The following is a 20,655-nucleotide window of genomic DNA, read 5'->3' on the forward strand; positions in this document are numbered from 1 at the left end:
AGAAGAGACAAAAAGTTCCAGTGGAAACAGTGCAGCAGCATCGGTTTAAGGATACAAAGAATTGGCCATAGGCCTTTTTTTATAAAAATAATCCATATCTCCCATCAAACACCTAAATATTTGGAATAAAACACCTACATATTTAATTAACAAAACCTAGTAATTAGAAGTAAGTTTTAATTCTATATAAAGTTAATAGGCATTGATGTGGTGAGATATAATTATATACAATAATAGAGTCAGTCCACTGTTATAGAATTAACACATAATGTTTACAAAGTTGAATATTTTACCCATTGATAAAATTGAAAATAGTGACCCCCCCCCCCTCATGCTCTGCTCCCCCTCAGATGTAATCATACCAAGAGATCAAAGGAAACCGACCATTTGATTTGATGCAGTATGAAGTAAACATACCTTAAGACAGCTGTAGCTACACTGATGCAGTAACATAGCTTGGTTAATCCCTGTGCTGAGTGTTTTTGCTGATAAAACAATTATAAAATTATGATAACAAAGCTCTCTCGCTTTTCTGGCTTGCTCAGCGCTTCATCTTGTATAATAGTTATTCACTGCTGCACAGGATGATGTAATCCTTGGGTTGTGCCTGAAGGCAGAATAATCAATTGCTGCTGTGTATGAGTCATCCAGCACAGGTTGATTAGTCATGTCTTGCTAGGTTGATTAGTCATCACACAAGCTGGTGTGTAATGTGTTTATGTAGGCATCCAGCCTAACCCAGCTTTCCCAAGGTCCTGAATGTTATAATTGTTTTTCTACAAAACCACTCAATTCAGGGATTAACCAAGATATGATCCTGCATCAGTGTAGCTGCAGCATTCTCAAGGTATGTTTGCTTCATAATGCATCAAATCAAATAGTAGGTTTCCTTTAAACATCTTAATGGTCCAAATCAAGTATATAGAAATATGAGATTTCTATCCTTCCATGCTGCTTACTATGCTGGATAGAGGACAGGAGAGCTGTGTATACACCATTACATGAAGTTACGGCATGTTATAAAGCTTCTAGAGCAATGATTGCTTTTGTCACAGAGAGTTCCTGCAAATTCTCAGCATCCCTACATTGTACTATGGCTTTAGTGATACTGGATACTAGAGTGGTCACTAAAAGCAAAGCGGAAAGGCTAAGGAGTATTCAGTGACATCCAGGGGACATGTCACTCTAGCACAGAGGACATTAAACTGGATTCTTGACCAACATCTCCTGGGATGTTTATACAGCTCCCCCTGTCTCCTGTAGAGTAATGTCAGCAATAAAACCTGCAGAAAATCTCCCTTTAATTACAAAGCAGGGTGTCCTAAAAATAACAGCTAATCCCAGTGTTGTAAGGTGAAAGCTGAGGAGGAGTTATTCATAACATTCAGTTCCATTAATTTCCTTTACTGAGCAAGGAAAATGAAAGCAGGAATCTAATAATTGTAGATGTCACCACACGTATTATTTTAACTTAGTTTTATTTTTCAATATAATGACATTTGGCAATAATATGGCAATTCAGTAACAAAATAAAACATAGGTCAACTTTAGTCTCTAGTTACTCAATGATGTCCAGGGCTTATAGCATGGGAGAGTCCTTCTTAGTTTCCTGGTCTGCTTCGGTATCAGATTTAGGCTTGTCCGTCTTTGTATTATTCACCTGCAAATTTGGCAGAATATTGAGGTTCATGAGGTCAAAAGGGAATGGCACAAGGAAGGTTGTGGGCTTCTCTGACGTCATGCACTGTAATGTGTGGAGATACCGGAGCTGGACTGCTGTGGGTGATCCCGATAAACTCTCCGCTGCGACTCGGAGGGATTCTGACACCGTTTTTTCACATTCTGCTGCAAGAACCTGCCACATACAAATGTTTTATATATTATAATATAAACTATCTGTTCCATGTAAGCGGGTGTGAATTACTTTGGCCTACATCACCCCTACCTTTACTTTGGCATGTCTTTGGGCTTCAGCCTCTGCTGCCATTGATTGCTTAACTTCTTCAGGAAGCTTAATGTCTTTACTAAAGAGGGGATGGAAAAATAAGAAGAAATTGGTTCCAATGCAATTGGATCCTTGCCCATAAACTACTTTATTCACCAGTTCCTCTAATTCATTAGTGGAAATGCGCAAGAGTGGTGGCAAGCACAGCTACACTAAAGGGGTTGTCTGTTTTGGTAAATTCTTATACTATTTGTCCCAGGTGGAGTAAAAATAATCTGAAAGACATACTCACCCCTGACCGCTCCTCCAGTATAGAACAGCACCTTCTATTACTGTGACCTGCATACAGAGACTAACCGATGACTTTGCATTGACATTGCGCCACAATCAGCTGTAATAGGACTTTGCTGTTAAAGTGATGTCACCGTGGAGTCTCTCTATACTAGTATATTAGAGACAGACCCAGATAAATATTACTTATCTGGGGCCAATAGTGAAAAAACACTATCACTATTTAAAAGTGAATAGACTGATGGTCTATTGCTCTATTTATCCATCAGACTCTGGCACCCAAAAACTATGATCAGCAATCATATGCACCTATAATCTAGATAGGAAGTCAATAAACTTTACAAAGACACTATGGGGCAGATTTTCTTACCCGGTCCGTTCGCGATCCAGCGGCGCGTTCTCTGCACTGCATTCGGGTCCGGCCGGGATTCATCAAAGCAGTTCCTCCGACGTCCACCAGGTGGCGCTGCTGCACTGAAGTCCGCTGGAATGCCTCGAAATACACCGGCCTATCCAGGATGAAGGTGAGTGAAATTTTCGCAACACAATTTTTTTTTTAAATGCGGCGGTTTTTTCGAATACGTCGGGTTTTCGTTCGGCCACGCCCCCCGATTTCCGTCGCGTGCATACCGGCGCTGATGCGCCAAATTCCGATCGCGTGCGCCAAAAACCCGGGGCAATTCAGGTACTATCGGCGCAAATCGGAAATATTCGGGTAACACGTCGGGAAAACGCGAATCGGGCCCCTATATTTTGTATTGCCACAGTGATGTTTTTTCAGATTCTTATTAAAAAATTTGCAAAACATATTAGTATAATAACAACCCAATTATCATGATGCTGAATATGTAATACTAATATAAAGTATTTTGCATTGGGGCCAGAAGCTTCATGTTACTGCCAATAGGTCTGCAGGGCAACCCCAATATCAATGCTGCACACTACCATGAAATGACCAGATGACTTGCCTGGCTCAAAAAGACTTCCAATAATAATAATTGTAATAATAATAATAATAATAATACACTGATAAATTGCTGATTTGTAAAGTGGCTTCAATGTGAACCGAAACTAATTCTGTAGTAAACACATAGTGATATAAGCAACAGGGATTAGAATATTATTACAAATTATCACAGAACTGTATAGACAATGTAACCCAAAATATTAATATTTGTATACGATTAGGAAAAAATTTCCAGTAATGTTTCTTCGCACTTACATTTCTGTTCTTTCTACTTTGATCCCCCAGTGACATGTCACAGCATCCAGTGCAACCTGTAAAGAAGTTAAATCATCTTTACAACTTGAGAAAACTCTTGTTACTTCTCATCATACCTAGGATCCTTTGTTTTGTTTTATACAAAATTTTGAGATGAAATGTTTTTTTTTTTAAAAATCACAAATTTTGCAAGTATGTTCCACCTATCCCCCTAATGTCCTCCATAAGGCTGCGTTCAAATGTTGTGTTTACATAACAGCAATGTAGGCACAATGTTAACGCATTGTTATCTCAATGTAAATGGAATGTAAATGCAATGGCCCACATTTATTGAAAGTGAGGCAAACTGTGCTTAGTGCATTTTGCCTAACTACCACGCAGAGTCCACCCAATTCATGCATGTGGCGATTTCTGTGGGTGCCCAAGGCGCCCCAGTTTCTATCTGGTGCATTCAGTTTAAGGGGCGTGCGCCACAATTATGTCAGACTTTCGACATAAATGTGGTGCTAAGTGCAAATGCGCCCTGGAACGCCCAATTATGTGCACAGTATTGTGTTGTGTTGACCCAATACTGCCGCAGACACGTCATAATGACATGTGCAAGCAGTTTCCACGTGTACTTATGTGCAGTCTACGCCAGAATACTGGCGCAGACTGCTTAGTAAATGTGGGCCAATGTATGAACAACGTCTCACACAAGATTTACAATATCTGAAGCTTTTACCTTTACTTCCTCTCCAATACTTTTCCTTTCCAGTAAGATATCCAAGAATGACCTGTGAGCCAGAAGACGCTTTGTGGTACTCTGGATTAGCAACTGCAGAGCATTGGAGACATTGCTCACACTGGTTAGAAATAAAGCAGCATTCTCTAAGCGGTAGTAACAAATTGCATCGACCTCCAAGGTGATTAAATCTTTGGTAACAATCTAATAAAAAAAGAAAAAATATTACTGTATACACTGTTTCTCACCTTTAACCTCTGTGTAAGGCCACAAGCACGAACGTGTGCCGTTTGTGGGCCACAAACAATAGGCCCAAAGTAACCTATTTGCAGCCCGTCTTTCATCAGTGTCTGTGGTGTCATCAGTGTCTGAGATCCAATTGTAAAACACTGGCCTGGCCGCAAAACGGGCAGGAATAGGACCTTCTCTTCTCTTATCATGTGTGGCCCATGCAGTCAGAAACAAACAGAAATCATGTGCACAGCCGCCTGGTTCCATTATAAAAGGCGGGTCCTTTCATGTTAACATACATGAGAAGATAAAATACATTGTTTACATTCTTTTTCCTTCCCTTTTCTCTATCCTTAACCTCCCATGGTTTGTGGTTTGAGGTGAATAATGTATACATAGCTCCCAATCACCCCGGATTCGGCACGATAGCAGTGAAAATCTGGTTTTCGCCATGGTTCCACCATCCTGGTCAACTGTTCTGGAGTGCCCTGCAGGATCAGGAGGCGAGACCAGGTTTCTGCTACCTCTATACATGGCTGCTTCTCTTTAGTAGACATGTGTGGAGGTATCACTTCGGCTAGATCTACCGGCCTCCCTCCTCTAAGTCAGCTCAGAGCCAAGGTAGAAGAGGAAACAGGACTGCTGCGGGAGAACAAGGGAAAGCAAGTTTTTTTGTTGTTGTTATTTAATGGATGGAGGACAGGGATCCACAATATGAATGGGATAGAGCACAGGGGCCACAATGTGAGGGGGGTGGAGGACAAAAGAGACACAATAGGAGGGAGATGGAGGACAGGAGGCCACAATATGAATGGGATTGAGGAAAGGGGCCACAATATCAGGGAGGTGGAGGCCAAGGGGCCACAATATAAGGGGGTGGAGGACAGGAGGCCACAATATGAATGGAGTTGAGGAAAGGGGCCACAATATCGGGGAGGTGGAGGCCAAGGGTCCAGAGTATAAGGGGGTGGAGGACAATTTGAGGAGGGTGATAGAGGGGCCATCATGTGACGGGAAGTGGAGATAGGAACAACTGAAAACTAGGCCAATATAAGTGTGTGGGGCCACTGAAAGGGGGGGATAAAATGAAGAGGTGATATTATATGAGTCAATAGGCGTTTTATATCACAAGAAGGGGGCATTATACTATGTGTCAGCCATTAAGGTTGATAGTATACCATGCTTGGTGGTGGGGCAATTGGTGTGGCTTGTGGCACAAAACTATTACATGCGCTGCCTATTTTCTCCCTTTTTCTCTCCACTGAAAGTTGGGAGTTGTATGATGTATTGTATATCTTGAAATTCATTGTTGTGGCTGTTTATAATTTTATTTCTCCATTAAAAATAAAATTAGAAATAAAGAGTTGAAAAAAATCTCAATAAAGGGGTTCTACAAAGGGGTAATATTCTGCAAGTTTCCAGAAATGGTACCAGGAGTTGCTCTGCTTATATTCTTACACATACAAATAGTTACCTGGTGGAAGGGAACCTCAAACGTCTTTATACGGAAGTCTAATTTTGTAAATTTGTCCAAAATAGGGAGATAAAAAAAGATCCCTGCAAATAGAAAATAAATCATACCTTAAATGAGATTGGTGTATAGTTGCTACGACTGCCATGCCTAAGTAAAGTTCCTCTACTACATTGTGACACTGATTTCAGGTATTCCTGAACAAAATAATGATTCCAGGATTTAATGACTGATGATAAAATAACATATCAGTACTATGAAGGGTCCTTGAAGAGCCCCATCATATATACTATTTTTCAGCACAGTAATTACTGTCACCACAGTCACCTCTCACCACATTTTCACATATACAGCTAGTGACAGGTTCCCATGGAGCCCTATTAACTAACTGACACCCTTCTTCTATCTAAGAATTGTTTCCCTTACATTCCCATAATCATCTTTATCTTAATATTACTTGGAATCAGAGGAGGTGTGCCCGCCTCAGCTGGCCCCTCCCATCTTATCCTCCCCATGTCCCATGTCTCTTCTCGGCATGTCATTTGACCAAGGTGATGTCATCTAAGGTCCTGTTACATTTGCAACGTCTACCCCTTGTCTGTATTTGAGCACATTAAATTACAGCAGCTTCCATGGACTTCTACTCCTCTCCTTGCCTCCATGAAAACTGCTGTGATGTGGTCAGATACATACACTGTGTAGATGTGGAAAATCTGACAGGACCTTAGATAACATCACCCTCGGCACATGATATTAAAGGATATCTACCATCAGATTATCAGAGTTAGACTTTTCATTATGGATGCTCGTTACTTCTAGGGGATGATGGAACGTTTTTCAGCTAAATCCAGGGCTCCCTAATAGCGTGAATATAATGTTATGAAAACATGCAAATTATCCTGAGGTGTTCAGGCTCACGTCACCTGAGCGCCTCAGCAGATACATAATTATGCACGCTTTATCCACAATCTGAGATAACAGTGGCTTGTAAAAGAAAACACAAGCCGCTGCGCCGGGCAAAGGAGAATCCGCTTGAATGGGGATCTCAACAGCACAAGTTACCAAGTGGTGTGATCCATGTTCTTAAGTACGAGTCGTTCGTAATTCGGAAAAATGTAAATCGGGGCCTGCCTCTAAGGTTAATGCTTTTGTACCTGGTCCTCTGGCCCTTCCCGGCAGCAAGCGACCCAAGCGGAAAATCACAGCTCGTTCATATTCTCTCAAAATCTGTGAAGGAGAAAAGTGCAAATATGAGTGCATTGTCTTGTGACACAATTTGAATTTTAAATTCCGTGCTTTGTCTGAATCAGTCGGGTTGTCGGGTAATTTCTGTCGCATGAAAGTCGGCGCAATTGCGCCAAAATCCGAATTAGAAATAGTCAGGAAACCCGACGGAAGTGCGGGCCCTAAATGTACCCCATAGTTATGTCCTGTTTCACGACCTGACCACACGGTTGCGTTCTGTGCATCATGGTGAGTCCCCTCCTTTCCAGTGACCACAGCGCTGTACTGTTATAAGGATTACAGTTCAGCATTGCGGTTTGGCAGTGAGAAAGGACGTGCATCACACAGAAGGGCTTTGTGTTTCAGCTTTTAGGCTTTGTACACGCAGCCATTGACCTCATAAATATTACTTTTTACTCTTACCTTAATGCAAAACCAGATGGAAAAAGGGAATGTAAGGATGGCCAGCAGCAAACAGCAGAAAGTCAGTAGCACTTCACATAATCTGTGACCTGCAGACTTCACAGCTGGGAAGACACAATAAGACAGAACATCTATATTTATAAACTGAAGAAACAGAAGGCAACTACAGGATAGATATTTGAACCCTCCACCACTAGCCCACAAAAATATTATGAGGGCAAATCCCAGACTGGCAAGCTAGCCCTCCCCGGAGAGAATCTGTGTATGCATCACAATTCCCATCCAGACAAAGCAATGAAATGAAAAGCTGGTACAGCGCTGCACATGAATAGAAAACTTGGTAGCATAAATGGGGGACATTTATCATATGCCTGAACCATATGATAAAAAACCCGCTGTGCTGGCGTACTATTCTATACCAGGCCCTGCCCACTCTGCGCATCCCTTCACCCCCACATTTTACAAGTCCTGATAAATGTCCCCCATGTAGCCAGTTTAACTGCAAAGAAAATCTGTAGATTTCTGGTCTCAGACCCTTTCTCAAAATACACAAACAAAATGTATTTTTAATCAATAAATGTTATGAAATATATTAATCTATTCATGATCCTGCCTGTCTCTTGTCTGTCCACTTGTAGAAGGTTTGTCAATAGTTGTAGGTGCACAGAACTGAGGCAGATTGGACAATAAACAGTCTCGAGAGACTAATAAAATGGCATGTACAGTGTTAGGCTACATTTACACAACCGTATGGGGGGGGGGGGGTATGTATAGCCGTCCTTAGGTACACTTTCCAGATACCTGAAGGTGCCTTCTTCACCTGTACAAACAATTATACGCTCGTACAAAAAAGATGGGAATGTACAGAAAAGGAGAAGCTTGTAATGCTGAGAAGACCATCCCAATGTGACACACAAGGGCGGCAGCATCGTGTTGTGGGGCTGTTTTGCTGCAGACCGACTGGTGCACTTCACGAAATAGATAGCATGTCGAGGAAAGAATATTATGGGGCAATACTGAAGTAACATTCCAAGACACCCAGGAAGTTAAAGCTTGGGCACAAATGGTTCTTGCAAAATGGTTACAAAGTGACTTAAGCCCTAAAAGCCACTGGGCGCATTTAGCAGGGTTTTGAAATCTGGAATACAGATGAAATAGGTACAGTTTCTGGTAAATAAGCAGATTCCCCATTATGCCACCTCCACGCTAAGTGGGCATGAAGGGGTGTGTAGGGGTGCACCCAGCAATGCGTGGTGTTTCTACTCTGCGCCTGTGCACTCCCTATAGATCTGATGTAGAAGTGCCCTGCCACAGCATCGCATCACATAGCAGATGCCCGCCGAGATTAACAGGAGGTCGGAGCCTTCTGATGGATGCAGAGGGTGCCAGGGGCACCAACATATGCTGGCCCAAGATTTGGAATAGCCATCATGAAGCCCTGATCTCTAAACTATCAAAAACTTATGGGCAAAGATGAAAAGGCTGGTGAAAGAAAAGCGCCTATAAACATGGCTCAGTTACACCGTTCTACCAGGACCAAAGAGCCCCAATTCCTACCAACTACTGTGAGAAGCTTGTGGAAGGATATCCAAAATGTTTGATGTTTAAAGGAAACCTACCAGTTGATTTGATGCATTATGAAGCAAACATACCTTGAGAATGCTGTAGCTACACTAATGCAGGATCATATCTTGGTTAATCCCTGTGCTGAGTGGTTTTGCTGAAAAACCAGATATAACATTATGAACATTAGGCACCATCCCCCAGCTTCTGTGTATGAGTGATCCAGCTCAGGTTGATTAGTGCTTTCAGCTGTCCCAAGGTCCTGAATGTTATAATTGTTTTATCAGCAAAACCACGCAGCACAGGGATTAACCAAGATATGATCCTGCATCAGTGTAGCTACAGAATTCTCAAGGTATGTTTGCTTCATAATGCATCAAATCAAATGGTAGGTTTTGGCAATGGCGATGCATCGAAACCTCAATACTTGTGCGATACTTTCATTCAATACAAGAATTCTGTCATTTTCAGTACTGGATGACTTCTGCTTAGACATCTAGTTGTATAGACATTGTCAATGGAAGGATTTCTTCTGACTAGAGCTTCCATAGAGTAACACTGTGACACATGCTGCATGTACTGGTATAGATAGATGGATCTTTCTATATATCACTACACTATCTGGTTTTTTAACCCCTTCCCGACGCGGGCAGAGCCCTCTCCATAGACGGTAAGTCTTTGCCCTCTCCATAAACGGTAATACCCGTGATCGGGCACAATTTTTGTGCTGAAAATTCCCCAATCGGCTTATACTCGGGTATATAAAAAACTGTAAACTGACTACTCACATTCTGACGCCCCAGGCAGCTCTTCTTCTATCTGGTTGCGGGTGCGCAACAACTCCGTATACACGGCCCAGCCGGCACACAACTTTGATATCAGCCGCTGCTGACATTACAGTTGTGCGCCGGCCAGACAGCACACATGGAGCTGCCGCGGACATGGCGCTTGAAGAAAGAAGAGGCGCTGCCAAGCACATGAAGATAGAAGAAGAGCTGCCCGGGGCGTCTGAGTGTGAGTAGTCAGTTTACTTTTTTTTTACCGGCAAGCTATACCCTACAGGGGGCTGGCAGGCGATATATAGTAAAGGGGGGCTGGCTATATACTTTAAGGGGCTGGCTGGCAATATACTACAGAGGGCTGGCAGGCTATATACTACAGGGAGCTGGCAGGCTATATACTACAGGGAGCTAGCAGGCTATATACTACAGGGCCTGTGACCAATTCATTTCCCACCCTCGGCTTATACTCGAGTCCAAAGGTTTTCACAGTTTTTGGTGGTAAAATTCGGCTTATACTCGGGTCGGCTTATACTCGAGTATGTACGGTAAATAAACTATATGGAGAAATTGAACGTTGAAAAGTTTTGAACTTTTCAAAACTAATTCAGAAGATATTTGGGCTGTAAAGTTCAGCCATATTTAATCATTTTAATCATATTTTAATCTATAATACTAGCAGCCTGTGTATGATGCAGGCTTTTTTTTTTGTTTTGTCAGGGACTTCTAGTGTCACAGATGATTTTATAGCCAGGAGTCAGACCTGGAAGAAATGTTTCAATCAGGTCCGTATTTCATGGGCCAAATACTTCTAAGTGAATTTAATCTTTTGAAGTATTTTTGCAGCTTTTGCTTTAATTGGAAAAACAATTCAGAGAGACCCCATTAATGTCTGCAGCTATAAAACCCCCCAAACTATGTTTAAATCTGCCTGGGTCACTCCCTTATGCAAACGAAAGCACAGGTGTTTCTTTGGGGTCAATGGATCCATTGCAGGAGTGATGTGACATATTTGCATTTGCCCTTGAAATATAGCAATAGTAGAACACGACCATGGACCCTTCTGTTCTCATTCAGCATTTAATTTTTATTATGCTCTTCTATAACAGAAGAGTGTCATAGACATATGTAGCGCTTTACTATGGTTAATGATTACAAATATCTTCTATTCCATTAATAAATGATATCTACTGGTATTTACAATATGTAACATTACAAAGTTAGGTACAGTATATAATAATGTGTCTGTAATACAATCCTACATATGATCAAGAAGTAAAATAAAAGGTGGATTACAATCCTTACCGTCATCCTTTTGCTCCCCCTCTAGAAGAGCCATAATTTCAGTTTCTTCGTCTGAAGCCACCACATCATCCACATCCACCACGGCCGATACCTTAGCATCGCTCTTTGTGGGTTCTCTGGGCCTCCCGCTCCTTGATCTTCCCGAGCCTTGATTCTCTTTCTTTTCCCTTTTAGACCCATGGCCAGGGGACGGCCTCTGCTTCTGAGGAGGCTCTCTGGAGGAACTGCGTGATCTTTTCTCAGTCATGGTGGGATGGTTAGTGAGGGGGGGCTGCACAGTGTACTTATGGGATGTCAGCAGGTGGGACATGTCACCAGACAGGCAGTAATTAAAAACAGGAAAGTCAATTACATTCCACATTCTATTTTCTGGGAAATCTGTTATCCTCATAAATACCACATACTGAAACAAATTATTCTTCTTTTTCACAATAGTTTGTAACTTTCAGCTGTTCTATTCTTCTCTTACTACTTTTCAATGGGGTGCTCCCATAGTTTTTCCATTTCTGTTACACAGATAGGCCGTGATTGATCTCCTAAAGAGGTTCTTAAATGTTAATATATAAGATACTCACCAACTACCCACCACAGAGTCCTGAGTCCTACCAGGCACAAACTTGACTGGCAATGGTGACTTTCTTAACTAGCTTTAGCCATTGATTAGCTGTACTGGCATTTGGTGACATTGCATTAACCAGAACCAGAAAGAAGAGACCAAGGGGGTCCTGTGTTGAAGGTTGGGAATTTTGTTTTTATAATATGAATCAATGGGAACGTATTGTAGGCCCACTATATGCCTATGCAGTAACATATGATGTGGGCTGCAGTTACTACAAAATATGTCCGATTAGCCACACAATTGGTCATTATATACAAATGATATACTCCTTTTTATGAATTGACCTACCAAAATTCACCTACAAATTCAGATTCATTGCAGATACATAGCAGTGCACCGTCCCATAGGTGAGTGAAGTGGTGAGCTCTTGTACTAGCTGTGTGTCTACCAGTCTCATCTGTGTAGAGGTAACAAATGCTCTTCATGGGATATATCCCTTTTAGTATAAACCATCAGGCCAGGGCTACATATAACATAGTGATATTAGCTCTCACTGTCCTGCAGTGTAAAAATACAACTACGATGATAAAGGGGGTCACTGAAATCCAGCAGGTAGGAATATTTCCCAGTGAGACACAACTACATTCTCTATCCATACCATAAAACCCTCATGTCACAAGGAGCCATCTCTGTAGCTTGTGGCAGTAGCTACAGACTGATTGGTGTGGACACACGGGGTTAATGTAAGCAGTCATTACTGCTGTAGGTGCTGAGTATGCAGCAGGTTTTCACTTTTCATTAGTGCTAGAAAAATATTTTTCTGTGGGGGAGGACTGCAGGGAAGTGAGGGGGAGTCCTGTGAGAAATAAATTGTCATGGAATTGGATATAAACCTTCATCCTAAAAAGAGACAGAACTTTGGCAATTAAGGACTTGATCCATAGTATAACAAGCAGAAAGAGGGATATGGACCCACTGGGCGGATTTATCGAAAGTACAAACTTTGATCAATCTGACTTAGTTTAATGCAGTCTATTCTTACTTTGCAACTTCTATTAGTTTGCTAAGTTTATGCCCAAAAAGCCAGCCAAACATTTGACAAATAAAAAAGCCACGCCTATCCCATAGGACACACCCCTTTGTCATAAAGATATTTTATGCAAATCAAGACAGCGAAAACACATTGATAAATATATCCCCGTGTTGGATATGTGTTCTATATCCAAGAATAGCAGGGAACACATATATAATGTGTCAACTGGTAGACCAATGAAAAATTTACTTAAAGGAAACCTACCACTTCTGAAGGTAGGTATGAGATGTAAACACCGGGCACCAACTCAGGGTGAGCTGGTGCCGGAGCTTACCTTAGCTAGTGTTTTAAGCCGCTATATCGCGGTTTAAACACATTTTGATTTACAGCCCCGAGGTAGCTTCGGCGCTGCACGCGACCGTGCGCACGTGACGCCTCCGGCACTTCCTATGTCAGCGCTGCGCGCGGCCGTGCGTGCGTGACGCCTCCGGCACTTCCTATGGAGGTGCGCACGGCCGCGTGCAGCGCCGAAGCTACCTCGGGGCTGTAAATCAAAATGTGTTTAAACCGCGATATAGCGGTTTAAAACACTAGCTAAGGTAAGCTCCGGCACCAGCTCACCCTGAGTTGGTGCCCGGTGTTTACATCTCATACCTACCTTAAAAAGTGGTAGGTTTCCTTTAAAGGGGTATTCCCATCTGGGCATTCAGATTTAATTTAATTCATCTTCCATATGTAAACATTTCTTCAATTAAATGTTATTTAAGGGTTCCTGTGTGAAGATAATCTCTCATAAATGTAATCATGTTGTCCCTTAGAAACAAGATAGCTTCCTTGGATACGACCACCCTGCTATTGAGCCCTGCCTGACCACCTAGATTCAGCGATCATTACCTCAGGATGGCACATGGGACATGTAGTTACCCCCAGACATTTCATATACAAAAACTTTTTGTTTCTTTGTGCAATCACTCCAGCAGTGGTGGTCGTATCCAATGACACAGTCTTGTTTCTAAGGGACCATATGACTACATTTATGAGAAATTATATTCACAAAGTTAAATTTTATTTTAATAACATCTAATTGAAGAAATGTATATATATATATATGGAAGATTAATTAAATTCAATGTGAATGCCCAGACGAGAATACCCCTTTAATTCATTCAATACAGACAACAGCCTATGCCTTTTAAGGAGCGTACGGTGTTAACCATTGCCTGGTCCGTGTCTGCAGCATCTGCCATTGCCAGGCATGGGCCTGCGTTTTCAGCCACTGTCTGGTCCAAGGACTACGGCATCAGCCACTGCCTGGTCCGGGGCCTATGGCAACAGTCATTGCCCGGACTAGGGCCTGCAACATCAGCAAATGCCTGGTCCGGGCTCTAAGCCGCCAGCCATTGCATGGTCTGGGGTATGCAGTGTCAGCCATTGCCTGGCTCTGGGGTATGCAGTGTCAGCCATTGCCTGGCTCTGGGCCTGCGGAGTCAGCCATTGCCTGGCTCTGGGCCTGCGGAGTCAGCCATTGCCTGGCTCTGGGCCTGCAGCATAAAAAAGGCAAGTGGTCAATGGAGAACAGTAAAAAGTAGTAGACACCTTGTACAATATGTCACAGCGAAAACGGAAACATTGATGTAAGCTTGCCACTCAGAAAAAAGGTAATTGCCAGAAGAGAAGATAAATACCAGAAGACAAGCAAACCAGGTTTTTTTTTTATTACATATACATGAAAAAATGTTCAATAAAACCATCTAGAGTGGATCCACAGAAGAAAATAGGATGCTGGGAAGCAGACGTGATGGTAAAGACCAGGCAGATCAAACACACATCATAAGATGCAAATATATAGAAACATGGCATATGCAACATATGCAGTGGAATAACAAGTAAATAAAAATTGCCATCTTTAATCGGAGGATGCCCATCAGTTGCTGTGACTGTCGGGAGGCTCCTATAGCCAGGGGTGCACCTGCCATGAGGCGAGTTGAGATTCTCGCCTCAGGCGGCGCGCCTCCTGCTACACTACGGGGGGGCGTCGGGCTCCTGCCCGCCGACATGTGTTCCGGCCGGCACATCTTCCCGTTGCCCGTCCCGCATAACAGTCCCCACCCCAGCCCAATGTCCGTGCTGGTGTCCCCCCCACTCCAATTCTGTCCCCCCCCGCTCCATTTTCACCCACCCCGCTCCGACATCCCCGTTCCCCACGTCCCTGGCAAACCCCCCCACCGGAAGACAAGGCCGATGAAAAAAGAAGAAAAGAGTGAAGGTAACTTCTATGTATGTATATATATATGAGTGTGTATGTATAGATGTGTCTGTGTGTGTTTGTATGTGTATGTATATATATTCTATATATGTATGTCGGTATATTTGCTGTATGTACTGTTTATATATGTGTATGTATGTATGTACATTCAGCGTGCCTAGATGGTGGCACGCTATATGTATTATATGGTATATGGGGGCACACTGTATGTATTATATGGTATATGGCAGCACACTGTATGTATTATATGGTATATGGGGGCATGCTGTATGTATTATATGGTATATGGGGGCACGCTGTATGTATTATATGGTATATGGCAGCACACTGTATGTATTATATGCTATATGGGGGCATGCTGTATGTATTATATGGTATATGGGGGCACGCTGTATGTATTATATGGTATATGGCAGCACACTGTATGTATTATATGGTATATGGCAGCACACTGTATGTATTATATGGTATATGGCAGCACACTGTATGTATTATATGGTATATGGCTGCACACTGTATGTATTATATGGTATATGGCTGCACGCTGTATGTATTATATGGTATATGGCGGCACACTGTATGTATTATATGGTATATGGCTGCACGCTGTATGTATTATATGGTATATGGCAGCACACTGTATGTATTATATGGTATATGGGGGCATGCTGTATGTATTATATGGTATATGGGGGCACGCTGTATGTATTATATGGTATATGGCAGCACACTGTATGTATTATATGGTATATGGCAGCACACTGTATGTATTATATGGTATATGGCAGCACACTGTATGTATTATATGGTATATGGCGGCACGCTGTATGTATTATATGGTATATGGCAGCACACTGTATGTATTATATGGTATATGGCAGCACACTGTATGTATTATATGGTATATGGCGGCACACTGTATGTATTATATGGTAGCACGCTGTATATATTATATGGTATATGGCAGCACACTGTATGTATTATATGGTATATGGCAGCACACTGTATGTATTATATGGTATATGGCAGCACGCTGTATATATTATATGGTATATGGCAGCACACTGTATGTATTATATGGTATATGGGGGCACACTGTATGTATAATATGGTATATGGCTGCACACTGTATGTATTATATGGTATATGGGGGCACGCTGTATGTATTATATGGTATATGGGGGCACAGTGTATGTATTATATGGTATATGGCGGCACACTGTATGTATTATATGGTATATGGGGGCACAGTGTATGTATTATATGGTATATGGCAGCACACTGTATGTATTATATGGTATATGGGGGCACGCAGTATGTATAATATGGTATATGGCTGCACGCTGTATGTATAATATGGTATATGGCTGCACAGTGTATGTATTATATGGTATATGGCTGCACAGTGTATGTATTATATGGTATATGGGGGCACACTGTATGTATTATATGGTATATGGCGGCACTCTGTATGTATTATATGGTATATGGCAGCACGCTGTATGTATTATATGGTATATGGCAGCACACTGTATGTATTATATGGTATATGGGGGCACACTGTATGTATTATATGGTATATGGCAGCACACTGTATGTATTATATGGTATATGGCAGCACACTGTATGTATTATATGGTATATGGCAGCACACTGTATGTATTATATGGTATATGGCAGCACACTGTATGTATTATATGGTATATGGCAGCACGCTGTATGTATTATATGGTATATGGCAGCACACTGTATGTATTATATGGTATATGGGGGCACACTGTATGTATTATATGGTATATGGCAGCACACTGTATGTATTATATGGTATATGGCAGCACACTGTATGTATTATATGGTATATGGCAGCACACTGTATTGATTTTATATTATATGGCTGATTGTTGTATGTATATTGTTGTTTGTAGTAGCTCACTGTGTTTATTCTATAGGACATGGTGGCACACTCTATGTATTTTGCATTGCTTTATTTTCACATTAAACCAATATGATTGGGTCTGGTCCTGACACTCCTTTATATATTACATGTATGAAGGGGAGGGGGCGTTTTTCTATAGCTTGCCTCAGGCAGCAGAAAGGCTAGGTCAATTAAAATTCTAAATATCATCAGCGTTCTATATGTGACCAGATCCCCTTTGATTCAAGGACCCTAAGGGGCCTGATACAATAGCTAATTTCTTTTTTTTTTTTTTTTTTAAAGTAGATAAATTAAAAATAATGAAAATTAAAAAAAAACTAAATCACTCCCCCTCCTTTCCCTAAAATGCATACAAAAATAAACAAACATGTTATGTATCGCCACATCCCAAAATGTCCAATCTATCAATGTAATGGAAAAAAGAATCCAAATTGAACTTTAAAAAAATCTGGTAAAGTATATGGATAGAGGGCGGTCTAAAACCAATCAAGTACTTATAGTCACCTGCAGGGTGCTCCCATTCTCCTGTCACTGCCCGTCTCTGTTTGTGTACAAAGGCCTTTGGTGCTATCCCGTTATTGCCTGCACTTCTGTCCAGTGGTCAGGGCGCCACCACCAGCATCTATAGACAAAGAGTCCTGCAGTGACAGGAGAACAGGAGCACCGGAGGTAGTGAGGATAAGTAGTTTACTATTTTTTTTAAAGGGAACCTGTCATGAGATATTGGCCCAATAGACCACTACCAGTTTGTTGTGAAGCAGCTGAGCAGATTTTAGATCATGTTTGTTTCATGGCCAGGTGTGGGGGCATCATCCAAAAAATCAACTTTAAAGTGAGATGTAAATTGGTTTTATGAAGTCAAGGAGGTTGAAAGTTTAACACTGAAGTCGACTTGAAATGCCCCTTCACTGTAAGTGATGGTCCTGCGTCCAGGGACATCATTGAGTAGATCTGCATGATGTCAATCACATGGGAGGAGGTGTTCAAAGCAAGGAGAGCTTGACTTCAGTGTTAAACTCTCCGCCTCCCTGACTTTATACATCTAACTTACATCTCACTTCAAAGTAGATTTTTTGGATGATGCCACCAAAATGGGCCATGAAATAAAGATGATCTGGAAGGTGTTCAACTGCTTGAAAACATACTGGTAGAGATTTATTAGGCCAATTTCTCATGACAGGTTCCCTTTAAGCTTCCCCCCCTCCATTCAATTTTTTGTTATCCCAGAACTATCCCTTCATGCACAGAAAACAGCGTCAGTATCGGATCTCTTGTATAAATGACTTTATACCTATAAATTATTTATTTGCATTTCTTAAAATGTCTTCATCTTCCTCGGTTAAAATTGCGCCTCATAATGGTAAAAGGAGTATTTTCATGATTCTGAAAAACAGTACGACCTCTGCTGGAAATCTTAATCCAAAGACAAGTGCCATTGGCGAACGTCTCCCCTTATCACCAGGGGTGGGCGCTGTTTGGAAGGGGCACATTTGGGATGGGGACACTGGAGGATAAAGGCTCATTGCATGCCCTTTTCTGTGTGGAAAAGTAGAGATGAAGGCTAATCTACAGTAATGTATTATTCTGGTGGCAGTTCTGGCCTGAAACAGTCTTTGTACGGAAAAAAAACTATTTTTATTTTACTCAAAAATTAAAGAATCCTTTCCACCAGAAGTCCCTAATATATCCCCTCTGCCAAATATTAAAAGAAAGCACATCTCCAGTGATCACATAATGGGAATCCATCACCATTCACTTATCTTTACTACAAGCATTTCCGTAGACTTCAAAACATCAAGAGTTAAAACGAGACCTTAGTGCGCCTTCTCCACAGCCGCCATTACTTTTAGCGCGGAAGAATCCTGGCAGAGAGAGGAGTAACTTGCCCGCGGGACCGGTGCAGGGCGGAAGGTTCTGCACTGGTGGCGCCGCGCTGCTCTGGGAGTAGCTGGACTTGGCTGGTGCGGTATCTGGCTGCGCGGCTGAAGGGTTCCTGAGCGTCCAGTAAGCGCATCTCCTGTTTTATGCCGCACATGTGAATACGTTCCAATAAGTAGAGACAATGGCGTCAGTAGGTGACAGGATATAGCTCCAGTCTTTTCACTGTGGTGAATGTGGAGCATAATCTGTCCTGTAACCTCTAGCTGGGGACATTAGGTGAGACTGTGGTGATGCCTGGTCCCAGTAGCTCCATCATGTGGTGGCGGGTGCAGCCATGCTGGGGTTGTGAGGCCTCAGCTGTATTACCCCTGGGGTGACACAATGACAGTCGATATGCCTTACTTATTGAGGTATCGCGTTTTACTAATGCGGTTCCACCAAAGCTGCGCCAGTGTGCATGTGGCTGTAGTCTCCGGATTACAATAAATGGGGATTGCAATAAATGCATGTCACCTGTAAATGGAAGTCTATGCAATGTTGTTTTAACTGTGTGCATAGACCCTGAGAGCGTGTTCACACTACGCGTTGTGTTTTTTGCTGTGTTTTTGACGCATTCCAGTGTCTACAATCTTGATCACATGCTGAAGTAGCATTATGTTTTAGCAAAGGTAATGGAAATACAATGTTACCTCAGCACGTGATCCAGACTGAAGCCTTTGTAATGTGTCAAAAAGACATAAAAAGACCACAGTGCATTGTGTTTAAACCCAGGTTGGAGCTGCATGGGTTAATATCCCCTGCAGGATCCTACATGACTGACAACTCATGCGCAATACTGGCGGGAGACTATTCTGATTCTTCCCATGGCAACCAACACGTAATGGCAGCCATATACCTGTGTAGCTGGCTGAAGACCCTCATAGAAGATCCCTTTGCACTGCAGCTCTTAGCCCCATCCGCACTGCTGTCCCTGTGTATGGGTATAGGGTTAGCCCCTGCACTCCTCTCTGTCTGGCCGGGGGCTTGGGGTGCGTTCACGCAGCAGTATTTAGCAATATTTAGCATCGCTGTAAGCTAAAATAGAGCATTCTAAACCCAAACGAGTTTCAATCTTTCAATTATACAAGGCCTCATACACACGACCGTATGGTCTTTTGTGTTCTGTATATACGGCTGTATTATTGCATCGTATCCGTATAAAATACAGTGAGCTGGCAGATGGGGGATGGCTGGATGACAGAATGCACCTCCCACTGGTTATGGATACTGCACGTATATACGGTAGCATACGGTGCACAGCCGCATGCTGCACATATTTAGCCCGTATTTTATACGTTCCCATTGATTTTATACATTCCCATGGGCTGCACGTAACGGAAATACGGTGGAAACTAGGACATGCTCTATATTTTTATACGGTACAGTACGGTGGACAATACGGCCATGTACATGGATGGCCCTATAGGCCATTGGAATGCATGGGGCTGTATTCTGGCCGTATATATTTTTATATGGCCGTGTGTGTCACTCTGGTTTTGACATAAAAGTGCAAATGCAGGTTACTGCTATGAGAACATAGTCCCGATATTTAGAGGATGGGTCAACAGTGTCTGATAATGGGAACCATTATCCAGCCCCTGACACAGAGCTGGAAGCCCCTGATATTCAGGCTGCATTTACACGTGGCATTAACGCATGCGCTTTGACGTGCAATACAGCAGCTGAAATTTGCCTATAGAAATTACTTTTAACATCTGCATTTAGAAACGCATGCGTTGATGCCACGTGTGAATACAGCCTGA

General features: G+C 42.3%; 3 protein-coding genes across 6 annotated transcripts in view; 2 read left to right on the forward strand and 1 right to left on the reverse strand.

Moving 5' to 3' along the window:
* Nucleotides 1-3,559, forward strand: part of AXDND1 (axonemal dynein light chain domain containing 1) — a 40,166-nt gene extending 36,607 nt beyond the window's left edge. The window contains exon 25 of the transcript XR_011850410.1: nt 3,489-3,559. The gene's annotated coding sequence lies outside the window, so the exon portion shown is untranslated. The remainder of the gene's footprint in view (nt 1-3,488) is intronic.
* Nucleotides 1,506-19,094, reverse strand: NPHS2 (NPHS2 stomatin family member, podocin). Of its 2 annotated transcripts, XM_072128472.1 has the most exons (9): nt 18,786-19,094; nt 11,179-11,449; nt 7,532-7,635; nt 7,039-7,111; nt 5,888-5,970; nt 4,183-4,386; nt 3,459-3,514; nt 1,946-2,024; nt 1,506-1,855 (listed from the first exon to the last, which is right to left on the reverse strand). In XM_072128472.1, the coding sequence occupies exons 2-9, from the start codon at nt 11,423-11,425 to the stop codon at nt 1,580-1,582; spliced, it is 1,122 nt and encodes a 373-aa protein (XP_071984573.1). In that variant the 5' UTR covers nt 11,426-11,449; nt 18,786-19,094; the 3' UTR covers nt 1,506-1,579. The 2 variants fall into 2 exon arrangements, with proteins under 2 accessions (XP_071984573.1, XP_071984572.1); XM_072128471.1 differs by lacking the exon at nt 18,786-19,094 and having other exon boundaries at nt 11,179-13,038.
* The window catches only part of TDRD5 (tudor domain containing 5), a 49,643-nt gene continuing 47,794 nt past the window's right edge, over nt 18,807-20,655 (forward strand). For 2 of the 3 annotated variants that reach the window (XM_072128469.1, XM_072128470.1), the window contains exon 1: nt 18,807-18,976. The gene's annotated coding sequence lies outside the window, so the exon portion shown is untranslated. The remainder of the gene's footprint in view (nt 18,977-20,655) is intronic. The other variant, XM_072128468.1, reaches the window with a different exon arrangement.

The sequence above is a fragment of the Engystomops pustulosus genome, chromosome 10 (genome assembly GCF_040894005.1).
Source record: "Engystomops pustulosus chromosome 10, aEngPut4.maternal, whole genome shotgun sequence".
Taxonomy (NCBI): Eukaryota; Metazoa; Chordata; class Amphibia; order Anura; family Leptodactylidae; genus Engystomops; species Engystomops pustulosus.

Coding starts and splice junctions, on each gene's coding strand:
- NPHS2 (XM_072128471.1), bottom strand. CDS start 11,569: ATGAGGATAACAGATTTCCCAGAAAATAGAATGTGGAATGTAATTGAC. Junction 4,387..5,887: donor TTGAGGTTCCCTTCCACCAG/GTAACTATTTGT, acceptor TTTTTTTATTAG/ATTGTTACCAAAGATTTAAT. Junction 3,515..4,182: donor GTATTGGAGAGGAAGTAAAG/GTAAAAGCTTCA, acceptor ACTTCTTTACAG/GTTGCACTGGATGCTGTGAC.